The 22,597-nt window shown below is 40.0% G+C and overlaps 2 protein-coding genes across 5 annotated transcripts in view; one reads left to right on the forward strand and one right to left on the reverse strand.

Annotated features, from left to right (window-relative positions):
• LOC109852379 lies at nt 1–4,046 on the forward strand. The gene is made up of 5 exons (XM_020423492.1): nt 1–1,922; nt 2,175–2,334; nt 2,405–2,439; nt 2,525–2,873; nt 3,214–4,046. The coding sequence occupies exons 1-5, from the start codon at nt 1,775–1,777 to the stop codon at nt 3,641–3,643; spliced, it is 1,122 nt and encodes a 373-aa protein (XP_020279081.1). The 5' UTR covers nt 1–1,774; the 3' UTR covers nt 3,644–4,046.
• Nucleotides 3,778–22,597, reverse strand: part of LOC109852378 (MOB kinase activator-like 2) — a 25,292-nt gene continuing 6,472 nt past the window's right edge. The window contains exons 1-5 of one of the 4 annotated variants that reach the window (XM_020423488.1): nt 20,213–20,472; nt 5,927–6,181; nt 5,391–5,515; nt 4,967–5,194; nt 3,778–4,507 (exon numbers count right to left, since the gene is read on the reverse strand). In XM_020423488.1, the coding sequence (XP_020279077.1) occupies nt 4,428–4,507; nt 4,967–5,194; nt 5,391–5,515; nt 5,927–6,181; nt 20,213–20,457 (933 nt within the window). In that variant the 5' untranslated portion in view covers nt 20,458–20,472 and the 3' untranslated portion in view covers nt 3,778–4,427. The other 3 variants (XM_020423489.1, XM_020423490.1, XM_020423491.1) reach the window with 3 other exon arrangements.

Genomic DNA, 22,597 nt, shown 5'->3' on the forward strand with positions numbered 1-22,597 from the left:
CGCGGATATATAAAAGATATATATATATTTGACTGACACTGTAATATCAAGTGCGTACGGGAAGATAATTTATCGAAAGCATTAGATTTTGCGTCGAACAGCTGGATTCAAGTTTTATATAAATTTTTATTTTTCTCAATCTAGTCCAACTGAGATTATAATAAGAAAACACATAGCACTGTTATGTTTTATTAATGATTGCGTTGTGATTACTTTTTGTTCGAAGAATCTAATCGTCCGAGTATTAACTTCTTTTGTGTGTAACTTTGTATTGTCTATACATATAATTAAAAAATCTCTTTTCCGAGAGTAAAACCAATACAAAAGTTTTTGTTTGATTTACGTAATAATAATAATTTTCTGTAGTTCTTTATTTAATTAAATAAAATAAAAGAGAAACGCAACAATTCTTATTCTCGCGTAAGTTATATATATATATACACTATAATACACAAATGTATATCGGTTCTCGTCCTTCTTGCAAGTCCTAAGTATTGATACATTTCTAAGCGTATAACGTAAACGATACAAAAAAGAATAATACTATGTTTTTTATAATCTAAGGATCAACACACAGGCTGCGTCATCGTGAATGTTGTACACATACGCGCACGTTTCTATCGTTATAGTTTTCTTAAGAACGTTCCATATAAAGATATTATATTTAAGGATATAAATTAATTTTAAGGATTACAAAAAATATATATATATCTCTTACAAAACCAAACACCTGAATTTTCAGATAATATGTAAAGTTTTAATCCGTGTTTAACACGACACTCTTATCATCCTGTGATTTGCAAAAAAAACATGTATGATTACATTATACACACATTAAATGTTTCAAATTGCTGTTAAAAATTTCTGATAAATTATAATGTAACGTGTATACACCAATGATACATATATATGTATATATATATATATATGTCATGTATTATCTCTCTAAATGATAATCGTTCTCTAATCTTCCAAGCTCTATTTGATCGTGTAAATAGAAGTCGAAACTTTGCGCGTATATTTCGGTCGAGAGAAGAGTCTCTTAAAAAGAAAGCAATATGTATTACAAAAATGCGGAATAACTTTTGGTACATCGTTTTGAGAGCTGTGTCATATAACCGCATAAAGATGTTGCAAGAGAAATAAAAAACAAAAAGTATATTAGCACACCAAGTGCGTCTCATCATTCATCATCATTAATTATTCCTGTCGTTCTTTAGTGGAACATAGGGCCTCCGAAATCGTCGAACAAAACAGTTCATCGATTCGTAAAGGTTTCATTAATCATTAGATCTCGGATGCACAGGTGATTTTGCTCATAGCATCCAATGTGTGGATTGTAGAGTGTAAGTGGACCTACAAATTTTAGGTAGATTCCGAACCACCAGAAGTGCGCGTGACACTTCGAGCTGGAAATACACTCAATTAATAATTATTGGAGGCCCAATTCAGTTCGTTTTTCAAATCGAACAACTACTAGTTTGAAAGGGAAAAAATTCAAAGGTGTTGAAAGAGCAAATTCAAACTCGGAATCTCCGTGTTCGCAGCCCCTACATATAGGCTGCGAGACCAGTAGGCCGGTCCATCAAAATGCGTGATTCTCGCTTATGACTTGAACACGCAACATACATATAGTTCTGACAGCTAAGCAAATTGCTTTTGTTATTGACGTTTTGTGTTCTGACAGTTCAGTTTGCGTTATTTGACGTTGATGTTATTTAGTTTTTTTTTTTCATGTGTTTTATCGTAAAGAGATGTGTAATATTTTATAAATATGGTTAATGTAGATGAGTGTTCGTGCACCGACACGACGGAACCGTCTAATCTGACATCGTTGCGTTCGGACGATGTTACCGTGAATTCCGACGTGAATGCGCTCTTCGAGAGAGTCGAGAAGGAAAATGACGTTGAAGGATCTAAAGGCATGCGTATCTCAGTTATATATGTCACGAGCTAGAAAGCTCTGTTTCTATCGAAGTTTTTACATCAGATTCCTTAATAATCTGTGTTTTCAAAATGAAAGTCATCATTTTTTTGTTACACCTTAATTTTTGAAATAGGCTGTGCGTCTTAATTTCGTTCATTTTGTTTATTTCAATTTATCCCCTGCAGACAAAAAGTTATAGAAGTAATTTATTAAAGTAATTTATTCATTGTTCACGTACTGTGTGTAGATATAAATTGCGAATGTCCTGAAGCCCCACCGGTCGTGGATTACTGCGTGTCCGCAACGGCAGAAGATCCGTCCGTAATTCCACCGAAGCTGGATCGCCGAGACAACTCGAGGAACGTAACGACGCAATTTCGACCGTGTCTCTGTCGCACTCACAAAATGTAACGCACATTGTTACGTCCGATTTACTTGTTGGTCGATTTATTTCTCAAAGCAGGTTTATCGTTTTAGCAACGGATACGTTCTGCCTGTAAAGTTCAGAGAAGGTACAAAAAAAAAGACGTTGGGGATTAGAGGTTGGATATATTTTTTAATGCGAAATAACGCGAAAAAAATCACGTTCTTCCTCAGATAAACCGCAGTCGCGGCAATTCTGGGGCCGTTTCAGTCTGAAAAGACCAAAGAAGGGATATTTCAACAAGGAGGGCAATATGTACGAGATCAAGTTGAAACAAACTCAGTGTCCTCATTATGCCAAGATGCGTTTGAATGGCGCACCTAAACAGCAGGTTGACGCGGCGATACAACCACCGCAAGCTTTCGTTTGTCGTCAAATGTCAGAAGGAATACCGAATAAGGGTATGAAGGAAGATGCCGCTAAACCAAAACCACCCAAGTATCCGACAAAACCAAAACCGAAAAAGGAAGAAATAATAGCGGAAAAGATCGAGATCTATTATTTCGATCATGGGAGTTGCGAGTATGGTTCAGTTACGCTTTCAGTTATATATACATGAAAAAACAAAAACAAATATGTTTGAAAATATACAGAATATTTGATATTTGATGCTTTCACGGTGTAATATTAATATTCGAAGGTTTTTTGGGCTTGAACCCAGAAAATAAATAAAAAAAAGACACAATGGTATAAAAATGATATTAACGCGGTTCAAATCCAAAAACCATATACGAATATCAATATACAGAATATTTTCAAATATCTCTATTTCTCAATATGCAGCATGTAACTTAGTCTTTACGTTCAAAATATGACGATGATAGTGTCACTAGATAATGAAAGTATAGAATATTTTTTGCAGATATTATCGAACGACAGATTGCCATCCTGTGTTAACCACGGATAGATGTGCCGAAAAGACAGATCAAGCCGCGACACGCTTCTGGGCGGAGATCTTCGGCACAATTCATATTGGCATCGCCTTCGTTACTGCTTTCATCCTGCAGCTTCTTCGCTTTATATTATACAGCGTGATCCGACCCCTCACAGTGGGAATAATACAAATGATAGCAGATTACTTTGTGAAACCACTACTGTCCATTTTGTTCAACGCTCTCATACAGCCGGTGCTGATTCTGCTTTATAACGTTGCCACGTCATTCAGAGATCTTTGCGAACCGATTGCCGAGGCGATGGGTCTTTTTCTACGAGAAATCGCCAATCTCTGCGCTGCGATCCGAATTGTGGAAGTGAAGCACATACACACGCCGACCACTACTGCCTGCACTTGAACTTGTGAAAGACATAACGACGGAATGTGTCGACGACCAAGTTTCGCATGTGCAAGCGAGGAGATAGCGAAGCTGGTGCATCCTATTTCGCGCGAAAGCATGTTGTTGATTTTATCATAAAAAAAACACATGCCTTAACACCAGGGTATATATTTGGTATTGATTTAACTTTACAATATTATTATTGTATTCATTTTTTACAGAACAAAGTACTTCTTATTTAGCAACTAACTTTGTCAATAATAATCAATACTCGTTCTCTGTTGCTCTCTCTTTCTCTCTCTTTCACACACATTCTTTCACTGTTCTTTTCTCGTCTCTTATCCATTCTCGTTTTTCTTTCTCTCCATATATCTTACCATTTAATAAATTATGTACACTCTCACACAAACAACAAACAGAGGAACCTAATTACATCATATAGTGTTGTTCACACTTTACTATGTACAGGTACTACTAGTATCTTTTTTCTTGTTTTTACAGTATAGCCGCGCTCTTACTCTCCTTCGATCTCTCTTTCTTCCTCTCACACATTCTGCTTCACTCATTCTCTTACTCACTCATTTGTTTTCGCTCTCACTCATTCACACACTTAATCATTCTCTCCCTTTTTCTCAATACATATCGGCCGATCGCGTTATAATAAACTCTATATTTTTCGCATACAATCTATAAAAAGAAAAACAGGAGCCGAAAGAAACCAAACAAATGAACAAATCGCCTATCGTCACCTAGTCTCAGGAACTGAAACCTCTGCTCGCTCACTATGACGCATCGCGGCGATCTAAGTGGTACTGGTGGTGGTCGTAGTGGTCGGAGTCTCCTGGATGGCTAAGGTCTGCGAAGGCGCGGATGTCGAGTCACCTGCAAACAAACACAGCGCTGAGAAATCGATAGCATGTATACGAATGTAAATCTCTCTTCGTAGTATTGCCAATTAAATATATAATGCATCGTAATTGGATTTGTCTCTTTATTTGCGCGATTGATTCCCATAAGGGAGCTTCTTGTCGTTTTAACAGTTCTTCCATATTTAATCACCAATTTTTCCATGAAAGTACAAACATTTTGTTTATAAATAGATTTCTCGCTACACAGTCGACCCGAGTTCCATTATTTTAAATCCATCGCGTTCGTTTCGATAAAAAGAGTCGCGCTGATGGGAAAAGCCTTCTAAGACACGTGACTCTATCGATTGTCGGTGGAAATATATTTTCGTCACCCGCAAACGCACAATTCAATCCCGGATCCTTCTCGCTAGTGTTGCGTAATCGAAATCGATCAATACCGCGGAGTCGACGAAAAAGGCCGACTAAAGCTTACCCAGAAGGGCGGCCTCTAGATCTCCCAGAATTTCAGTCTCCTTGGGATCTATAAGGTTGAAGCGTTGATTAAGGAGCGTGAGGTGGGCGAATACACAATTGAGGTGAGCGTGTAACCCCAACAGTGCCACATCCCTGAAATGGCTGTGGTAGATGTGCGCCACCACGTGGTACAATAGCCGCAGAATCTTACGCACTATCGACTCAAACGAGCTAGGAAACTCGTTTGCTGAAACAAATATTAAAAACGACACATTAAAATCGATCTCGGTCTTTGTGATATGATATAAAATAAATAGATATAACAATAATAATAATAATTTGATTTTGACAAACTAAATTGTTGCAAAAACAACTACGTATTAAAACAAAGTCGTAACGTTTGTTAAGTTTATTTAAGTTGCAACATAATTTGTCAGACTCACCATATTTTGTAGGGAATATAGTTTCGTCGCTAACGGTGCGTTGTGTAAATGTCATAACGTAATCTATGTATTGTGGTGCTGCCACCCTCGTTTTCTTCCCCTTCTCATCAAACCACAGATACGTTCTAGAATAACAAATTATTCGTTACAAATAAACGATCGGCTCTGGCCATTTTTCGAATACAAAAAAAACATTGCGATAGAAAATATTTGATATATGTATGTTCGGCAAGTACCTTGAATATTAAATTTCGAAGCCTCATCGGTAAATGTATTAGAAACGTGACGACAATATGTTTCTGTATTTCTGAGAGCAACTCTACAGTACAGATTTAAAATTACGAGACAAATATTCTAAATAAAAAGAGAGCGTTCTCCTGTACTTGTTTTTTCATTACATTTTGTACTTATTATATTATTACTATTTATACTATTATTACTTATATATTATTATTTCTATTAAAAATTCTTAACAACTCAAAGAAATCAAAAAAGCAATCCGTTGTTTTTTCGCGAGAATGGGTAACAGCGCGCACCTTAAGCCGGGTCCGGTCATGTCAGGGCAGCCTGTCATGGTGCAGAACTCGGATATAGTGCCGTAAACGAGATTAATGTGGTCGAACAGTGCGAGAGTATGCGATGCCAGCCACTCATTGTAATCCAGACCGGGCGGTAAATCCACGAGCATCCTCAGGTCCAGCTCCGGCAACTGCCTCTCAAGAGCTGCCTCCTCCAAGTACAATTTTGGATCCTCCGTGGTTCCCGCATCCTTCTCCTTTCGTCTGGCTTTTCTGCAAACAGAAATCGATTGCACGATTAGGTAAAATGCAAAATAAAAAAAACTTGGTCAGCAATCGTGAAAAAAACGGCGAAATAGCAAATCACAAGCGAAATCACGCAGTGTCGCGTGTGTGAGGCGCAACATATATATATAAATAAAGTAACAGCACAGCCTCGTGTGTGTGCAGAGGTGTATGTGTGTGTGTGTGTGTGTAAAAGAGAGAAAGAGAGAGAGAGAGAGATTAGTGGTTCGAAATCAAAATGAACGCTTGAGAGGATTTTCTTCTTTATGAACTTTTATTGTGAAAAAAAGTAAAGAGAGTGAGAGAATCTGCAACAGAAAGGAAATACACACACAGTTTGTGTCGAGAACAACTTGTACAACTTACTTTATAACAAAGAGAGAAAAAGAGAGAGAGAAGAGAAACGAAAATGTTTGAAAACCGAGATAGAGCAGCATTTACAGCGCAGTGACGATACATATCGAACCGTTTATCGGTGTTGTTCGTTAAAAACGAGTTCTCCGGAAAATAATCAGTAAAAGTGTGTCGATAGACGCTAATTGCGGTCTTTAGATTGACCGGAACAGGCCGAACAGGCCGAACAGTGCGAGAGAGAGAGAGAGAGAGAGAGAGAGAGAGAGAGAGAGAGAAAGAAAGAGAGAGAGAGAGCTTCAATCGACTGGCGCGAATTCATTAATCCGATTCAACGAATTATCGGATTTGCACGATTACCCCCGATGCTTCTCGATTTTATTCAATTTGTCTTTAATCTATCAGCGCGAGCGCGTTGTTTCTCGCGTAAACGTTCACGAGAACAAACAAATCAAACTTCTCTTACACGTGCGAGAAAAAAACGCCGGAAAACATTTCCAGACCCACTCGATTAGAAAATAACTTTTTTTGATAACAAATAACAGTCACGAGATAAACGTAGCTCGGCTGCGTTTCATCGATAAAAACAGGAAGTGACTATGAAAAGCGATTGTTACAACGCACTGTTACTCGTGCGCGCGTGTACCTTCATGTAAATTTTGTTTAACATATTAACATAATAGCGATAATATATAATACTTTGCATGACAATATAAAGCATCACCATTTTGCATACATATTATGTATACCATACACACAGGATGTTTTGTCGCTTGTAAAACAAAAACAAAAAAAAAACATTTTAATCAACATTTTTTTTATTGATCTCAGAGTTTTCTATGAAGCGAGCACGAGAAGTGCTTGACATTATAAACATATGACGCGACGAAAAGTACGGTGACTTGATTATTGATCGACGATCAACTTTTCCATGAAAAGAAAAAACATCCGCTCCAAATAAATAATCAGATAATTAAAAAATCTTGCTCAAATCAAAGCATCTTGTGCATATTTATAACGAGATATATGTTCAACACAGAAAGAAAAATCCATCCGGGGTTTTTAATAAACGTGTGTCGAACTAAACATAAATACACACTTTGGTTCCGCGGAAACTCTGTTTTCGGTGTGTCTTCGCAGCAGCCGCCGTCGCACATTTAGTTTTTTGCCAGTTGGGAAATGCAATTACATGCAATAACGATAGCAGAGCGAGTTTTGTTTGTCAGCCATGTCTACACGACTCAAAGCGTTCATATCTCTCTCTAAAAAAGCGCATGCTCCTGGAAAGAAGCTGCATCCCCGCATATATATATATATGTATAAACAAAGTTTGTGTGTCAACACACGTCAAATATTCAGATTCACGTCTACGTATACACAACATTTGTATTTAATTGTGTGTTTGTATGTTTTCATACAACAATGTTATTTATAAGTTGCTTTATTTATATCATACAAGAGAATTTTCTTATGCCGGGTGCTCGATTCTTTCGATTTTCATCCGCATCTCGAACGAGAGATATGCTTGAGAAATTAACATCGCGACACATTTTCGCATTGTGTGTGGCACGCACGCATATCACATACACGGGTGTCTATTCAACCTTGGAACGACATTTCCTGAAAATTCCAGGTTTTCTACGTTTCTCCAGGTGATAGACACACTCTGACACACATATCTACACGTTCGAAGCGAAAGTATCAATCTCTGAACACGCGTAGTTATTGAAAAATTCTTCTGGCGTTACAGTTTCGTAAGTAAGAGTGAATCACTATTCGTCATCTGAGTGCTGAGGTGTTCTGTGTCCTTACATGTGTTCTCACAAAACACAGAACACTCTCGGACACTCGAGCGACGATTTATGTTAAGAGATCGATGCTTTTGCTTTACGGGGAGGGAACTCACGCGACTAGCTCGCCGAAGAGCCGGATCTTCCTGTGGCAGGTGTCGAGCAGGGAGAGACGCGAGGAGGAGGCGCTGCCCGTGCTGCCGGAACCACCGGTGCCGGCACCGCCGACGCCGTGATGCACCGGCGTCGGAGGTGCCGAGACGGTGGTAGTGGCCGAGGACGCTGCCACCGCGGTCGCCGCCGCCGCTGCGGCGGCCGCAGAAGCGGAAGCGGACGTAGGCTCCCGCAGGACGGCGACGGCGCCGCGTGCCGGCGAGCGCAGCATCGTCGACGTCGTTGTCGTCGTCGTGATCGTCGTGGTCGAAGACGACCTCCTCGGCGCGCCGCCCTCGTGCCCGAGGATCCGCTCACGCACGCTGGGTAGGCACCAAATCTTGTTCGCTTCGCATTGAACCACGGCCAGGAACGATCGTCCGGACAATCCTGTCGGGAGAGATTTTACGCCTGGAAAAGTCCTTCGAACCGAACGATCCTGGTCTTGACGTCAAGGACGGAATATTTCAGAAGACGTTCCGCGACGTAGCGGCGCCTCAAAGAATTCTCTTCCGATTTCTTTGATACACTGTTCAGATGACAATAGAAAACGGATTGCTCGCGTTAATGTTTATTCTTCTATCATTTGTCTTCTACTAATTTTCTTTTTTACTCTTCATAAAGAAAAAACTTTTTGTTCTTTGCTACTCGCGTTTCTCAAGTTTGCTTGCTTCTTGTATCTTGATTTTTCTGGCACAGTGATATTTGTCCTTCTATTCCACATGCTCTGCAAGACCGAGAAGCAGTTGCTTAGTATTCGTGCGTCTCATTCGCTCCTTATGTAAGTCCTACTTTCTTTTTCTAGCAATAAAATTTATTACGTACTAAAGAATGTGCGGGACTGTCGTTCTCGTGCTTCTCACGAACGTGCGCTTCTCTTGCAGATGCTGCGACTTCTCTAATAACTTCAGAATACTTCCGAAAGTATCCATCTGCGTAGACTTCTCCTCGAGCGATTTTCCTCGGGACCGATTTCTTTGAGTTAAAAGTAGTTTAGCCGGAGAAATTTCGAGCTCTCTCGATTGCCATTTCCTTTCGTATTTATCAGATGCGAGAACGATTCGTGAGCGGCGTAACAACGATGATAATTGATCGAATCGATTACTTGGAAAGGGATATCTCGCGGGGAAGACGGCGGAAGCTGCGGAAGACACTTCTTGGAAGACAATCGGTCGTCTCGTTTATAAAAACAAGCGTGTAAGATCGGTCGTCGTCGTCGATCTGGAGCAAAATTCGAGCGTTCGCGTTTCGTCAAGTAAATTTCATATATATAGAGATAAAATTCCAGTAATATAGTATACATGCGAAAATTAAAGCCGGATATAGCTTCAAACTTGCATCCGTGCAATGCACTACAACAATACATGTACTCGTGGCAAATAAAAAAGTATTAATTTATATTATTTATTAAAATATTAATTGTAACCCTTAGGGGGTTTAAAATAAATCTAATCTAAATCTATTAAAGTATTAATTTATGTTATTAATTTCTCTCGCGTGTGTAAGCTCTAGAGGAATCTACGTTCCAGGATGTCGATACATTGCATTTTCTCTCTTACCCCCTCCTCTCATTTTTCTTTCTTTTTTTTTTTTTTTTAACTTTCTTTCGTTCTCGGCGACTCGCCGCGCGATTCTCCAGAAAAATTCGGGCAATATGCGCCGTTGCTGGCGCGACGCCAATTCTCTCGTGTCGCGAACTATCGGCCGCGAGTTTGTCGCTTCGGTGTCTTTCAGGAACTAGGTTATCGCGTACATACACGTAGCGTTCATGTAACATCAGGAAGAAAAATACGTACGTCGGAAGTGGGGATCACAGCGATCTCCGTCTCGGCCAAAATAGAATTGATGACCGTACCTCGTGACGAATTTCTCGAGCAAAGATAACATTTAAATTTCTGCCCGCGAACTCGCGAGTTTCTTGCCCGTGAAATTATTGTGTGCAGTAAAAAAGACAACAAAGTCGTTGCAAATTCCAAAAAATTCTTTTTAACCAGAGAAACAATCTTAGTAACAGTAACGCGATAAAAACAAAGTTACAACATAAAATATTATTTTGGATTAAAAAAAATATTTTACTATATAAAATTTATTAAAATAAATATTATTACTAAATAAGAAATCCTACATTTGCATGATTTTATTCTAACGTTCAATTTGCGCTTTGGCTTTGTGTTTTTCAAGTTTGTTTTATTGCGAAAGTTTGCGTATACATTTGATTCCGTAAACGTTAGTTTCTATGACGAGTTACCAAAGCAGAAGTAAAAGCACAAGCTACGTATATAGAATGAGAAACTCTCGTAACACGCACCAAGCGGATTAGAAGAGATTTTCGTTTCCCGAAACTAAATGCGTTCGTTTCCATTTTCTTTTCTCGAGCTGCTCGATAATCTGCGGTTTCAAACAGTGTGCGCGATGGACCTCGAAAGTGTTCGACTTATATATAATATGTTATTAAACTTTTCTTTATATTTGCAAATTTTACCCGTGAATTCTTTCATCACTTTGAAATCTTTCTCTGTAGCAAAAAAAACTCGACTCTATATTTATAGGTTTTCGCGCAAAATGTGTGCTTAAAAGGTCATGTCACTAAGAATTTCCGAAAATTTATAGGTCAAGCCGTCGACGCAATCAATTGCACTATACACTTTCAAACGAAATTTACACTCGGTTGGTCATCCGACGAAAATAACGTCAGAACTGGAAGGTCGTGTTTCGTAAACAAAAAAGCAATCATCGTCTTGATCAGATTCGTCTCAATGATAATAACGATTTCGAATAAAATTTTCTCTCTTATACAATTGGCAAATGAGAATGAAATACATTAAAAATAGGTTTTCTAAGAGTAAAATAAAGTAAAAAAAAAAAAAAAGATTTGACTTAGAAATTTGACTCGCTAACTGACTTTATAACCGTTATAAGAATCAGAACAAAGCACCGTGTGTTCTTCCTATTTAACAATTCGTAATTATAGCAATCGGTGTAATTGCCTGCAGTGCTGGATAAAACAATAATAATCGTAACATAAAGAATTACGATAGTAATAAAACAGTACGATGATAAATGGTAAGTTTCCAACCCAAATAGCCGGTCGAGCGCATCATGTGCTGAACGAGATCGAGCCAAGTAACTCCGACAATTTTGTGCAACTGCACGGAGTTGTGACATGTGCGTCCTTGATCGTGACCTGGACGGAGTTGAGATCGGCGTCCAAAACTTAAATCGCGTTTAATGATTGTAGTTCGAACGTAACAATAAAATAAAGTAAAAAAACAAAGACAAAAAAACTTTTGACATTGTTAAATCGTTTTTTTCATTATAAATCGTCGTGTTTGTTTATAAAAGATATTAACTAATATTGATTTAACAATATTTAAGCTTGTGTTACATTACGCGTATATGTATTTTTTGTATGCACCCTTGCAATATGCACACATAATGAGTAAATTATGTTGTCCCTTGCGTCCTCGACGTTTCAAAAACAGTAATAGCTTTATGATTTTGAATCCAACAATGGGAAACTCGAAGAATATACATAGGGAGAGTTAGATTTGGTTACTCCATCTTCGATTCTGACAGAGGGACTTCGTCACAGTTGACTTCTCGAGGCGTTCCCAGAGGACCCAAACAGAGATAAATAAAGAATGTTTTCCCCGGACACGCGCGTGTTTTTGAAAATATAATGCACTTCCTCCAGATATTTTTGCAAAAAACATTATAAACAGAAAAAAGAGATAGGTGGGACACCTTATGTTATTTTTTCGGTTGACATATTATTTTTCTAGTTTATACGTCAGCTTCTCTCTTATTTACTTCCCGTTTATGTCGTAATAAATAATAGTCGATTGAATCTCCAATATTCAATACTTCAATAACTCTCTCATCTCGCGTTCTTTTTTCCTGGTATTATATGCGACTTATTCATTCACCGCGAATAATAATCATTGAATTTTTATTTCGATGGGAAAAGCTTCCAGTCACATAAATGGCATTATCTGAAGATAATGCGCTGCAATTCTATGAATTAATTTTAATATGGCTAAAATATATGGCTCGAAAAAATGGTCTTTTTTTATTTATCACACACACACACACACACACACACATTCATTGATTAATGTCAAATAAATATTTTAAACAAGCCATAAATTAAGTCACAAATTCTTCATAAAAACTAGCGATCAGTACGTACGTATTAAAAAAAAAAAAAAAAAAAAAAAAATATGTCCTATTTCAAACTAATCCGCAGCGTATCCGCATCTTTCAGAACGTCAAAAGGGAACAATCGCGAGAAACGTTTATCTCCTCTATACCTTGTCCGTCTTTTGCAGCATCACGCTGTGCACGATGCTGCCGCACTCTTCTTAATCGAATTATGTCGTATCGTGTGCCTATCGCAGATCGCCGTGCAATGACAAGACGCGATAAAAAACAAACGCGAGGAATAAATCTCTTCTTTTCGAGCGGGTTTGTCGCGTTCGCGAGTGCGGAGGAACGAGCAAAAGGAAGATACGAAAAACGTATGAGAGACCCTCTTGAAGAGTGTCTAAGAGGACGACTTGCTGGTACTCGTCATCGCGGGCTTTCTTCTCAAAGTGGCCGCCGCTGTTCCGTCCGAGCTAGCGAGGCCGTTCGTAATGTCTTTTTCGCGCATCTGACACTCGTGCGGGAACATCGGGAGACTCCAACTTCATTCTCTTGCTTCTCCACCCGTACTTGGATGGATCACAGAACCATCTCCTCTCGCGAGACCACCACCCTTCAACTTAGCCCAGACACTCGCGCAACACGCTACCGACGCGAGCGCACGGACGCGACTGGCGAAGATCGTCGCGTCCTGACGAGCCGCCGTCACTCGACGAGTCACCGGAGTTGGGCTGAAATGCGCCGAAGTGCAGCGAATTAAGGACGATTGCCGATGTTCCGATAACAGCGAATATTGACACTCTTCCGGAAAGAAAGATTTCAAACGCAATAGGAAATCTCGATAGCAAATCTCGTTCTAACGGAACCTAGTTCTACCGGAGCGACAAAAATCTCCATCACATACGGAATCTTCTTTTTATATTCCATAAAGTTTTATAAACGATCTCGTCTACAATTTAAACTTGATTTAGATAATAAAATGTTTGTCGAACATCGCAAAGAGAGATTTCTCGTGATAATTCTCTTGATGCAAGAGAATTATTATTTCGTTCAAACTTCTAAGCAAAAGTTTCTCAATATTATTTGAAATAAATTTTTTTATCGCGAGAGGAGGAAGAAAGAAAAAAAGCGCATTCGATATATATCTGCAAGGACTGCGCGTATCCTACTTTTCTTAGAATCTCGTTCAATTATTCGACTATGCGCACAGCCGAAATGCATGTTCCGCGCATGCACATTCCGAACTGGCGAACATTTATTCAACGGTGTTTCGTGCATCGCGTCGCGCAGTATTAATGTACTCACGAAGTACGAACGCGTTGATCTCCGTTGGATCTAACCTTCCTCCAGAAGTAGGAACAAGAGAAGGGGATTAGCATGACCTTAGAATTGCGGATCTAACGACACGTAAATTTCTCTGGTTTCGCGGAAGGAAGAGAGAGATCTATCTGTAAGCCGTCGTATTTATAACGTGCGAGCGCAAAGCGCAAAAATAGGACTCGACGCTTTTGTCGAGTTTGAAGAATCGCTATACTTAGAAATATCGATGACTGAAAAACACAAATACCTGTCGCATTCAACACATTGACACACGTTCGCTAAAACAATATGTTTCTTTCCCACTTGAAATATTCTCTTTAGTCGTTCTGGTTTATTTTACATTTTCCCTTTTTTGAAAACTTTACAAGCGTACATATTTACGTTGGTCACGTTAGCGCATTTGTATGGCGCACGAGAAAAGTAAAGTGAGAAGAGGCTTTGAAAAGAACGAAAAGAGATAAATAAGATATTGATGAATATACGAGTAGAAAAAAAAGACGCGGCGAAAGCGCACGAGGGCAGCAACGCGATGGCGATTGCGCCAGCAACGACGCGCGCGGCGTGCGTCGGATCAGCTGTGAGTCGGATAACTCGAAGTCAGCTGACTGCCGGACGGACGGGCAGGACGGGCGAAGGGGGCAGCGGCGACTCTGCGACAATCAATATTCTGCCACGCCGCTCTCTCGGCAAGAGAAACACGCGTCCGCGTGCGCGCTGTGGAAAGATATCCTCTCTCTTCCTATCTTTTTCTCTTTACCTTTACGAAAAAGCATCGAGCTATCTTTTTGCTGGAATATTTTTTCTGATGCATAACGTTTTTTTTTATAACATTCTTAAATCCTCCAAAAAATTCAAAGATTGTAATATTTACACTATGGTTATGAAAATCGTAAAAGTCGTCATTATTTCAGCAAAGAATAAGTTTCAGCTAAATACGTTTGAAGAAATAGAAGATGCGCGCGCGTGCGCGAAATGATTATGTGATCTCGTCTATTTTGGAACCAGAAGATACTCGAATTCCCGATGATGTAGCTTGTCTGGAAATAGCAAAAAAAAGTAAGACGAAAAATTAACTCGTTCGTTATGTCATCGCCGAATGCAGCGGAACCGAAATCTTCTGACGAAAGATTCGCGCTCTTTTGAAGATATTTTATATCCGCAGACTTTCGATCAGTAAAACTTTCTTAGCACAAATACACAAACGATTTTCAAAGAACGGAAAATTTCCAAGTTTTGCAATTGCGCTCGATAAATTTTCAACCGCGCGAAGATCGTAGTTTCTTCGATGTGTGTGTATGTGTGTGATCGTCTTTTCAGAATAATATAGAAAATTTACTTCTCGTGGATTCGATATTAAATTTTTCTTCCGATCTGACGTAATATCAGACAGAAAATAAGATCTCTCGCAGTTGTAAAAAAGAAAATGCAAAAGACTTCGTCAAAAGAAGTTTGTATGTGTTACTGTCACACGGATTTCTTTATGAGATTGAGAGAAACAATTGATGAGAAAAAAACAATCATTATTACTCGACAGAGATAATATGACAATTACACGAAATAGAAGGACAAGACGAAGATAACAGAACTATCGATAATTAGTACCGTGAGATTATCGGAGAAGATCCAAGATAATCTACAAAGTCTTTGAGAGATTAGATCACATTGTATCAACATTAAGCCGTTTAACGACCGAACGCCAGTGAAATAACAATCGCGACTGAGAATAGAGATCCTGCAAGATCGGATCCTGCACGGACAGTTTAACTCGAACCGAGGACACAAAAGAGAGAAATCGTCCTAGCGGAATAATTATCAGAACAAACAACAGAAGAGAAAGAGAAAGAGAGAGAGAGAGAGAGCCGGGAGAGAATGGCTCGTTTACATCACGGGGATTGGCGCCAGGCGCCGTTGGGTAGAAGGTTGGTTTTCTCCTCGGGATTACATCCTTACAGGATGCGGATCGATGAACGGGACGAACGGCGGCGCCTAGGAGGCGCCTCCGCGTGACGTCGCGACGCTATCCCATCGACAAACATTTTCCTCTGCGTTTGTTTACCTCCCGTCACCCACTCTCGTATATAGAAAGAAGTCCCCGCCAGAGAATCGGCCCACGCATCCTGACCTCTAATCTTGTCGACGCCCTGACACACGAGTTGTGAGAGTTGACAAAATATAGCGAGATAAAAATATACTTAGAGCGCGAAAAACACATAATGTTCCCTAATGTAAAAACTACTTTGCTAAAAAAATATATATATAATAAATATATAAGAAAAAAAAAAAAATATATATATATATATATATATGTAGTTTTTGTTTGTGAAACCAGTTCTCTCGTCTCGTGTCTCTCGCTGCACATAACGTCTTCTCGCCGGAAGTCCGTTAATCGGCTCGTGTTTCACGTCTTTCGCGCGAAATCGTCTTTCTTCTCTTGGTATCAAATGCTCACGGGAGACGTGTAAAGTTTGAACCAACAGAGATACGTAAGGTCTCAAATATAAAAATGTTCTAAATCGAATGACGACTTCATATACATCCGCGTGCTCTCAGTGATTTAATGGAAGATTGAAAACAGCACGGGTGCAGCATATTCGCGGATATTAAATCGACGAATGACAGGTCGTTTCTTGTAAATTTATCGATCGACAACGTGATATTGAAGTAAATAAATAGCAAGGCGCGCGACGACACGCTCAATGACTCTATGACTCCGCAAGAAACTGCAACAAAATAAACAAGAAACAGCTGATGGACTTTTTTTGTCGTGACATTATTACAATGTCAATGCCGCGTTAATCAGCTTAATGGAAACGCGTGGTTCGATTCTCGCCGCGATAACTGGCACACATTTTGCGAACACGAAATGCTCTTCCGTGTGCGTCTCTCTCTCTCTCTTTGCTCCGTTTCGCTTAAGCTGAATAAATTATCAGCGGGCTTCGCGCGTTTCGAGAACAGACACCTGTTAATTAATGTGACATTAACGCGCAAGCGATTCTATTACTTTTCAAATAAACTGCGACAAATCTCCCGATTCCTTTTTTATATGTAAATAGTCAAAAACAGAAACTAAAAAAAACACGTGTGTAAATTGATTAATATAGACATAAAGAAGATACTTCGTATATTCATCTACAAATGTGTTTGTATTAACACTTGAAGATGTTCTTTGGGTTTAAACCACGTTAGTGTCATTTTTATACCGACGTTTCGTGAACATACTTATTATCAGGTTGCTCTTGAAACTCTGATAAAGTGTGAACTGAAATGTTCATGAAACGTTGGTATAAAAATAACATTAACGCGGTTCAAATCCAAAAAAAAAACATCTTCGAATGTTAATACAACACACCGCGAAAGCATCAAATATCAAATGTGTTTGTGTCAATGTCTTTTTTTCAAAGTGCATGTCTTTTTTCAGCATGTTCGTGTTCAGCGGCTAACGTTTCCTCGAAATTACACGACCGTTTCAACATTCTGAATAGAACGGTTGAAAAAAAATCGAGGTCATATCGTCGTCTTAATTCTGACTTCGATCTAGGCGCGAGGCATCGAAGGTGTGAAGCTTCATGTCCACCTAACAGCACCTCGTTGAATGCAAATATTGACTTAACCTTAATCGTACGCGCCGCATGGCGGCGTCCCGTCCAAGTTCAGGAAGGAACACACCAATATTATATACACGGAACGGCAAAAATGAGGTTCTATTAGCTATTCTCGTTGTTCTTGCCACGCTGGGACTTTTTAATTTCAGACGCAATTTTGAAACTTAAATATATTCTTGCGCCAATTAAACTCTCTTACTCGATGGCTTCGTTAAAAAAACATCCCTCCGGAAATTATATATTCCGCGAAGTAAAAATTTGTAATTAATTGCAGCATCGTTTGCTGTGTAATTAACGTCTGATTAAATTCTAGCGTCTTTTTTTTACTCTTCTTAGAGTCAATTTGGCGCGCTAACTTCTATATTCTTGGACTTAATCTCGGAAACAATGCTGAGAATTTTCTTGTTTTTCACAAACCAATTTTCTCGCTCAAATTTCCAGGAATCACCACGATCCAGAACATTATCAGAAGTTAATTGAATATAAACGTAATTGTTAGTTTTGACTCTTATCTTAATTTGCCCCGCAAAGAACTCTCATATTACATCATCATCGTGTCGTGTGTGAGCAAACAAAAAAAATTCCGCTGAAAACAAAAACAGAAATAAATCTCTGGCGTTGCCGCTTTCGCCAGTCCGTGTTAAAGAAAGTGCAATATTTCGTGCGAGATACGAAAAACCTATATATGTACACGAGCACTCGTGATTTCGAGTTTCGAAAGCCGCGAGAGACGTCCGAGCCCCTTAACCACGTCGAGCCGCACGACCGTCGTGTGGCACGTGCTACAACACGTCGCGCGTCGCACATGTCAGCGATGTAATTACGTCACACGGACACAGAAGTAAAGCCGCGGTGAGGAGTGTCGCTCGGCTTTACAGGAGAACATCCCGAGTGCATCCTGAACACGCGATATACAATTTGCCTCTGATTTACAAAGACCAAGAATATTCTCGTTGAACGTAAAAACATATGCAGCTCTTACTTTTCTATCTTTTTGTTTCGTGTACATAGTAAGGACTTTACGTGTCTTTTTTTAAGAGTGAATTATTTCGTTTGAGATCGTTCTCGACGAAGAGATAACGTTGCGAACCTAAATACCCTGTGCGTCGTTACAATCAACAACGAGAAGCAAGCTGTGCAAACTGAACCTCTCGCGAGAAACGATCGTCTGATAAGACATTGTTGTATTTGCATTTATTTGCGCGCAGTGTCCTCTTCTGAGATTTATTTCGCAAAATTGCGAAATACCAGTCGTATTCGCCGTTGATACTTCTAGACAAGCATCTCGGACTTTTTGTCTTACGTGGCTCTACCAGTCGTTTCGAGGAAACGTGTCTCTTCGCGGCCTGACAAAAAAAACGGCTTTTCATACTTTTGCGAGTGCAGTATTTTTCGTATCTCGTTTGCATTTTTTCGAAATAATCCTCGCGATAACACAGACGCGTGTACAATTTTATCGTGATTTATGAAAAAACAATACGTTCAGAATGCGTTTCTTGGTATCAGTCAGACGTGTAAATATCGCCTTCGTTCAACAACGTCCTTCGACGTGCGCCTGTTTCGTAACGATTTAGAAAGAAAGAAAAAAACAACACAAGCTAGGTCACATTATTCAATGAAATTGCGAGATATTATTTCCGTCTTTTTTAATCGAATGACGCAAGTCATAGACACGAATTGCTGATGAAGGATAAATCGTTGACGTGATTTTCCCGGTTCGTCATTACGCGGAATCGTTAACAAAAACTCGTACATCGGTGATAACAATGAGGCGACGCATATCGTTTTCTTTGTGTCAAGATAACGACGGCTCGTTTAAGAGACTCGTGACGACGAAGGATACAACGATAACGCGTTCAAAGGTGCTTTCTTATGCAAAAAAAATAGTACAAAAATCGTTTGAGATCGAAATCGACGTGGCTTTAAATTCACAACGTGTGTACAAATAAGGCAATTAAGCAAACACATATTCAAACATTAAAGCTTGAACAAACTTATCTTCTGTGGCTATTTTTAACCGATTTTAATTCGCGTCTCGAACTTCCTATTTTTGATCAAAGTAAAATTACAAAAAATAAATCGTGAAGAACATTGCGAAGTTTTCTTGTAAAGATGTACTTTGGTAAATCGACATGTCGATTTGATCGTAAACTACGAACATGTAGTACGCACGGAAATCAAGACAAACTGAATTTCTCACTGTGCGAATCTATGTTGATGCTTTTTGCGGAAAACCACAGCACGCACAAATCTCATCGACACATACACGTCTTCTTCTCAGTACAGCAAAATTGTCTACTCGGCGTCGTCTATCGCAGTGGAAACGAGAATGGTACAACTACATCACCGGCATCACCGACCATATTACACACCAGCATTGGTTGCGCACGTACAAGGACGATGCGAACATCACGTTCAAGAGCAAGAGTACAAGCACAAACTGACCTGCAGAAGCACGTGACGGTATCCTCGACATCGATGGAGAGCGACGTCTCGATGGCGGAGTACTTGAGGACCTTCCGATTACCCAGACCGAACATCGGGACGCGGCGGTACCAGGGGGAAGCGGGGAGGTAAGCGAGAGGCATAAAACAGAAGAAGAAGGAGAACGGAAAAAAGATAAGAGGAAAAAGTGAGACAAAAGGAAGAAAAGTACGTACACTCTGTTCCGATCGGTCAGAATCACTTGGCCGTCCGCTAAGCCAGCAACGGAGTACAGACTGACATTGCCGTTCTCCAGATAGGCAGGTAGGTAGTCAGGCAAGCAGGCAGGCAGGCAGGCAGGCAGGCAGGCAGGCAGGCAGGCAGGCAAGCAGGCAGGCAGGCAGGCAGGCAAGCAAGCGAGCAAGCAAGCAGGCAGGCCACCGTTCGCCAGGTACCACCACTGCGCCGCGCGATCGTCCATCGCGGGCAGATAGAGAAAAAGCGGAAGAGAGAGGGAAAGACGCGAATACACCGCAGAGGGAAGGAGGGACCAAAAGGCCTCCATATACTCGTTGTGTTCGGGAGAACGTGGAGGGTATTTGCAGCGGAGAAGACGTGAGGCGAGGAGGAGACATCGGAGAAAGATGACCCGAGAGAGACAGAGAAGAAAAGAGAGAGCATCAGGGGCTTCTTCTCGAAGTACAACGTCGTTCGTCGCTGTTTCTCTTCTTTTCTTCTCGTTGTTCTTTTCTTTTTTTTCTCTCTCTCTCTTTCTCTCTCTGTTCTCATAATGACGAGAATTCGTCGTAATGCAATTAACGACTGACCGAAACGAAACCGAACAAGTTTTATTAACACGCCGCAACGCGAGATCGTCGCAACTGAAGACGTACCCCCGGCTGGACTCTTTCCGGTGTACGTTCATCAGGATTGTTTTCCTGGTGGGTGCCCGGCGAAGGGAAGAGGAACAACAGATGCCGCGAGAAAATTAACTTGTTCGATCGAGGAGCGACAACAGCAAAAACACACGCGATGTATAAACCGGATGATATAGAGAGGCTATTGTTCCTTCGAATGAACTCGCGTTTACTCGTATGATACATACGTCGCACGAATGGCTACTTCATCGTCAAGTAAACTTTTCGCGGAACGTGTAAATAAATTTCACGAACAATATTATTTGTGCAAAAATAAAATAACATATGTCTAAAACACAAAGAGTCCGCGTGCATTATTGAGTTCAAAGCTATACTCAAAATGTAATGTAACTCCTCTCTTCCCTCCCCCCTCCCGAAACATAATGCATGTCAAACGGCACCGTGTCTGAAAATATTAACGAGTTAGTTTTGACCCGATTTCCATCGCCGGAAAGTTAATCAATAAAATACATGAAAGTTTAACCTGTCGACGAGTTGCTGCTTCGCTCATTGGCTTCATGTCAATACGTTCGTTTTGCTTACACATATACGAGAACAAATATTGGACGCTCTCGGAGTGCGTGTCGGACGAAAGCGCGGAAAAACGCGTGAAATCGATAACGAGAATGATTCCTGCAGATGTTGTGGATTATGCACGTACGCTTGTGCGGCGAGCAGATTTTCGATCTCCTTTTCGCCGATCGATTATTCAGCGGAGAGCGGAGATTGCTCCGGAGAGTTGAGAACAGGGAATTACGTAACGTATTTTCATTAATTGCAACACATATACAACCCGCTCGTTGAACGCTGATCTCGATAGTTCGGATAAACTTGGAATCTAACCGGCAAACATGTGTATGTGCTGCAACTCAGAACTTAATGTATTCTATCTGCTACGAATAAATATGCGATACCTACTGGTTCACGGGCTTCGCTTTACAAATGTGAAAGGTTAAGGCCGTCCGATGTGTGCGTATACATACGTGTAATATTTTATGCCGCGTTTGGATTTTGCGAAATTGTTCCCCAAACAACTTTTGCTTCAGCTTTACCGGATGCACTATTTCTGGTAAATGAGATGTTCTGGCAGAATCTTCGATGAATTCAGAGAATGCGTTTTTCTCTCAAATAAAAGACGAAACTACTTTGTATTAACCTTGTCTCATTTTAAATATGTGTGTGTGTATTTAAGAATTTAAAATTCGCTGACAATTGGAAAACTTAAACTTTTTTAATTCTCAATATTTTAAATAGCTACTCGATTGTACACTTTTAAAATTAAAATTAAAGCATATGTACGCATTATGTAATGCTTATAAACTACTGTTTATTAACACGCTTATTAATATGCGCAGAGTTGCGCTCGAGTTTTAATGACAATTAAATAATTAAAATCAAACATAAATTAGTTTCAGAACTTTTAAATGAAATATTTTGCTCGTGTGTGGGTTGCAAATTTTGCGTCCGTCAATGAGAACATTAGTCGCGTTCGCAACAACGAATTGGACAACGCGGAAACAAGCAATGTTACAATACGTGTCCGCACATGTACCTATTCGAGCGAATGTCGATAGAAAATATTGTCAGACGAATTTTACGGAACGCGAACGCGTTTCATCACCGCGATCCGAATGACGGCAAGTCGCGAAAAGCGAATTGAAACACTGTCCAACGGACAAAGAGAGCCATGTCGCCGATACCCGT

This window comes from Pseudomyrmex gracilis, unplaced genomic scaffold (assembly GCF_002006095.1).
Source record: "Pseudomyrmex gracilis isolate BER0280 unplaced genomic scaffold, ASM200609v1 scaffold_28, whole genome shotgun sequence".
NCBI classification, from domain to species: domain Eukaryota; kingdom Metazoa; phylum Arthropoda; class Insecta; order Hymenoptera; family Formicidae; genus Pseudomyrmex; species Pseudomyrmex gracilis.

Coding starts and splice junctions, on each gene's coding strand:
- LOC109852379 (XM_020423492.1), top strand. CDS start 1,775: ATGGTTAATGTAGATGAGTGTTCGTGCACCGACACGACGGAACCGTCT. Junction 1,923..2,174: donor TGACGTTGAAGGATCTAAAG/GCATGCGTATCT, acceptor TACTGTGTGTAG/ATATAAATTGCGAATGTCCT. Junction 2,874..3,213: donor TTCGATCATGGGAGTTGCGA/GTATGGTTCAGT, acceptor TATTTTTTGCAG/ATATTATCGAACGACAGATT.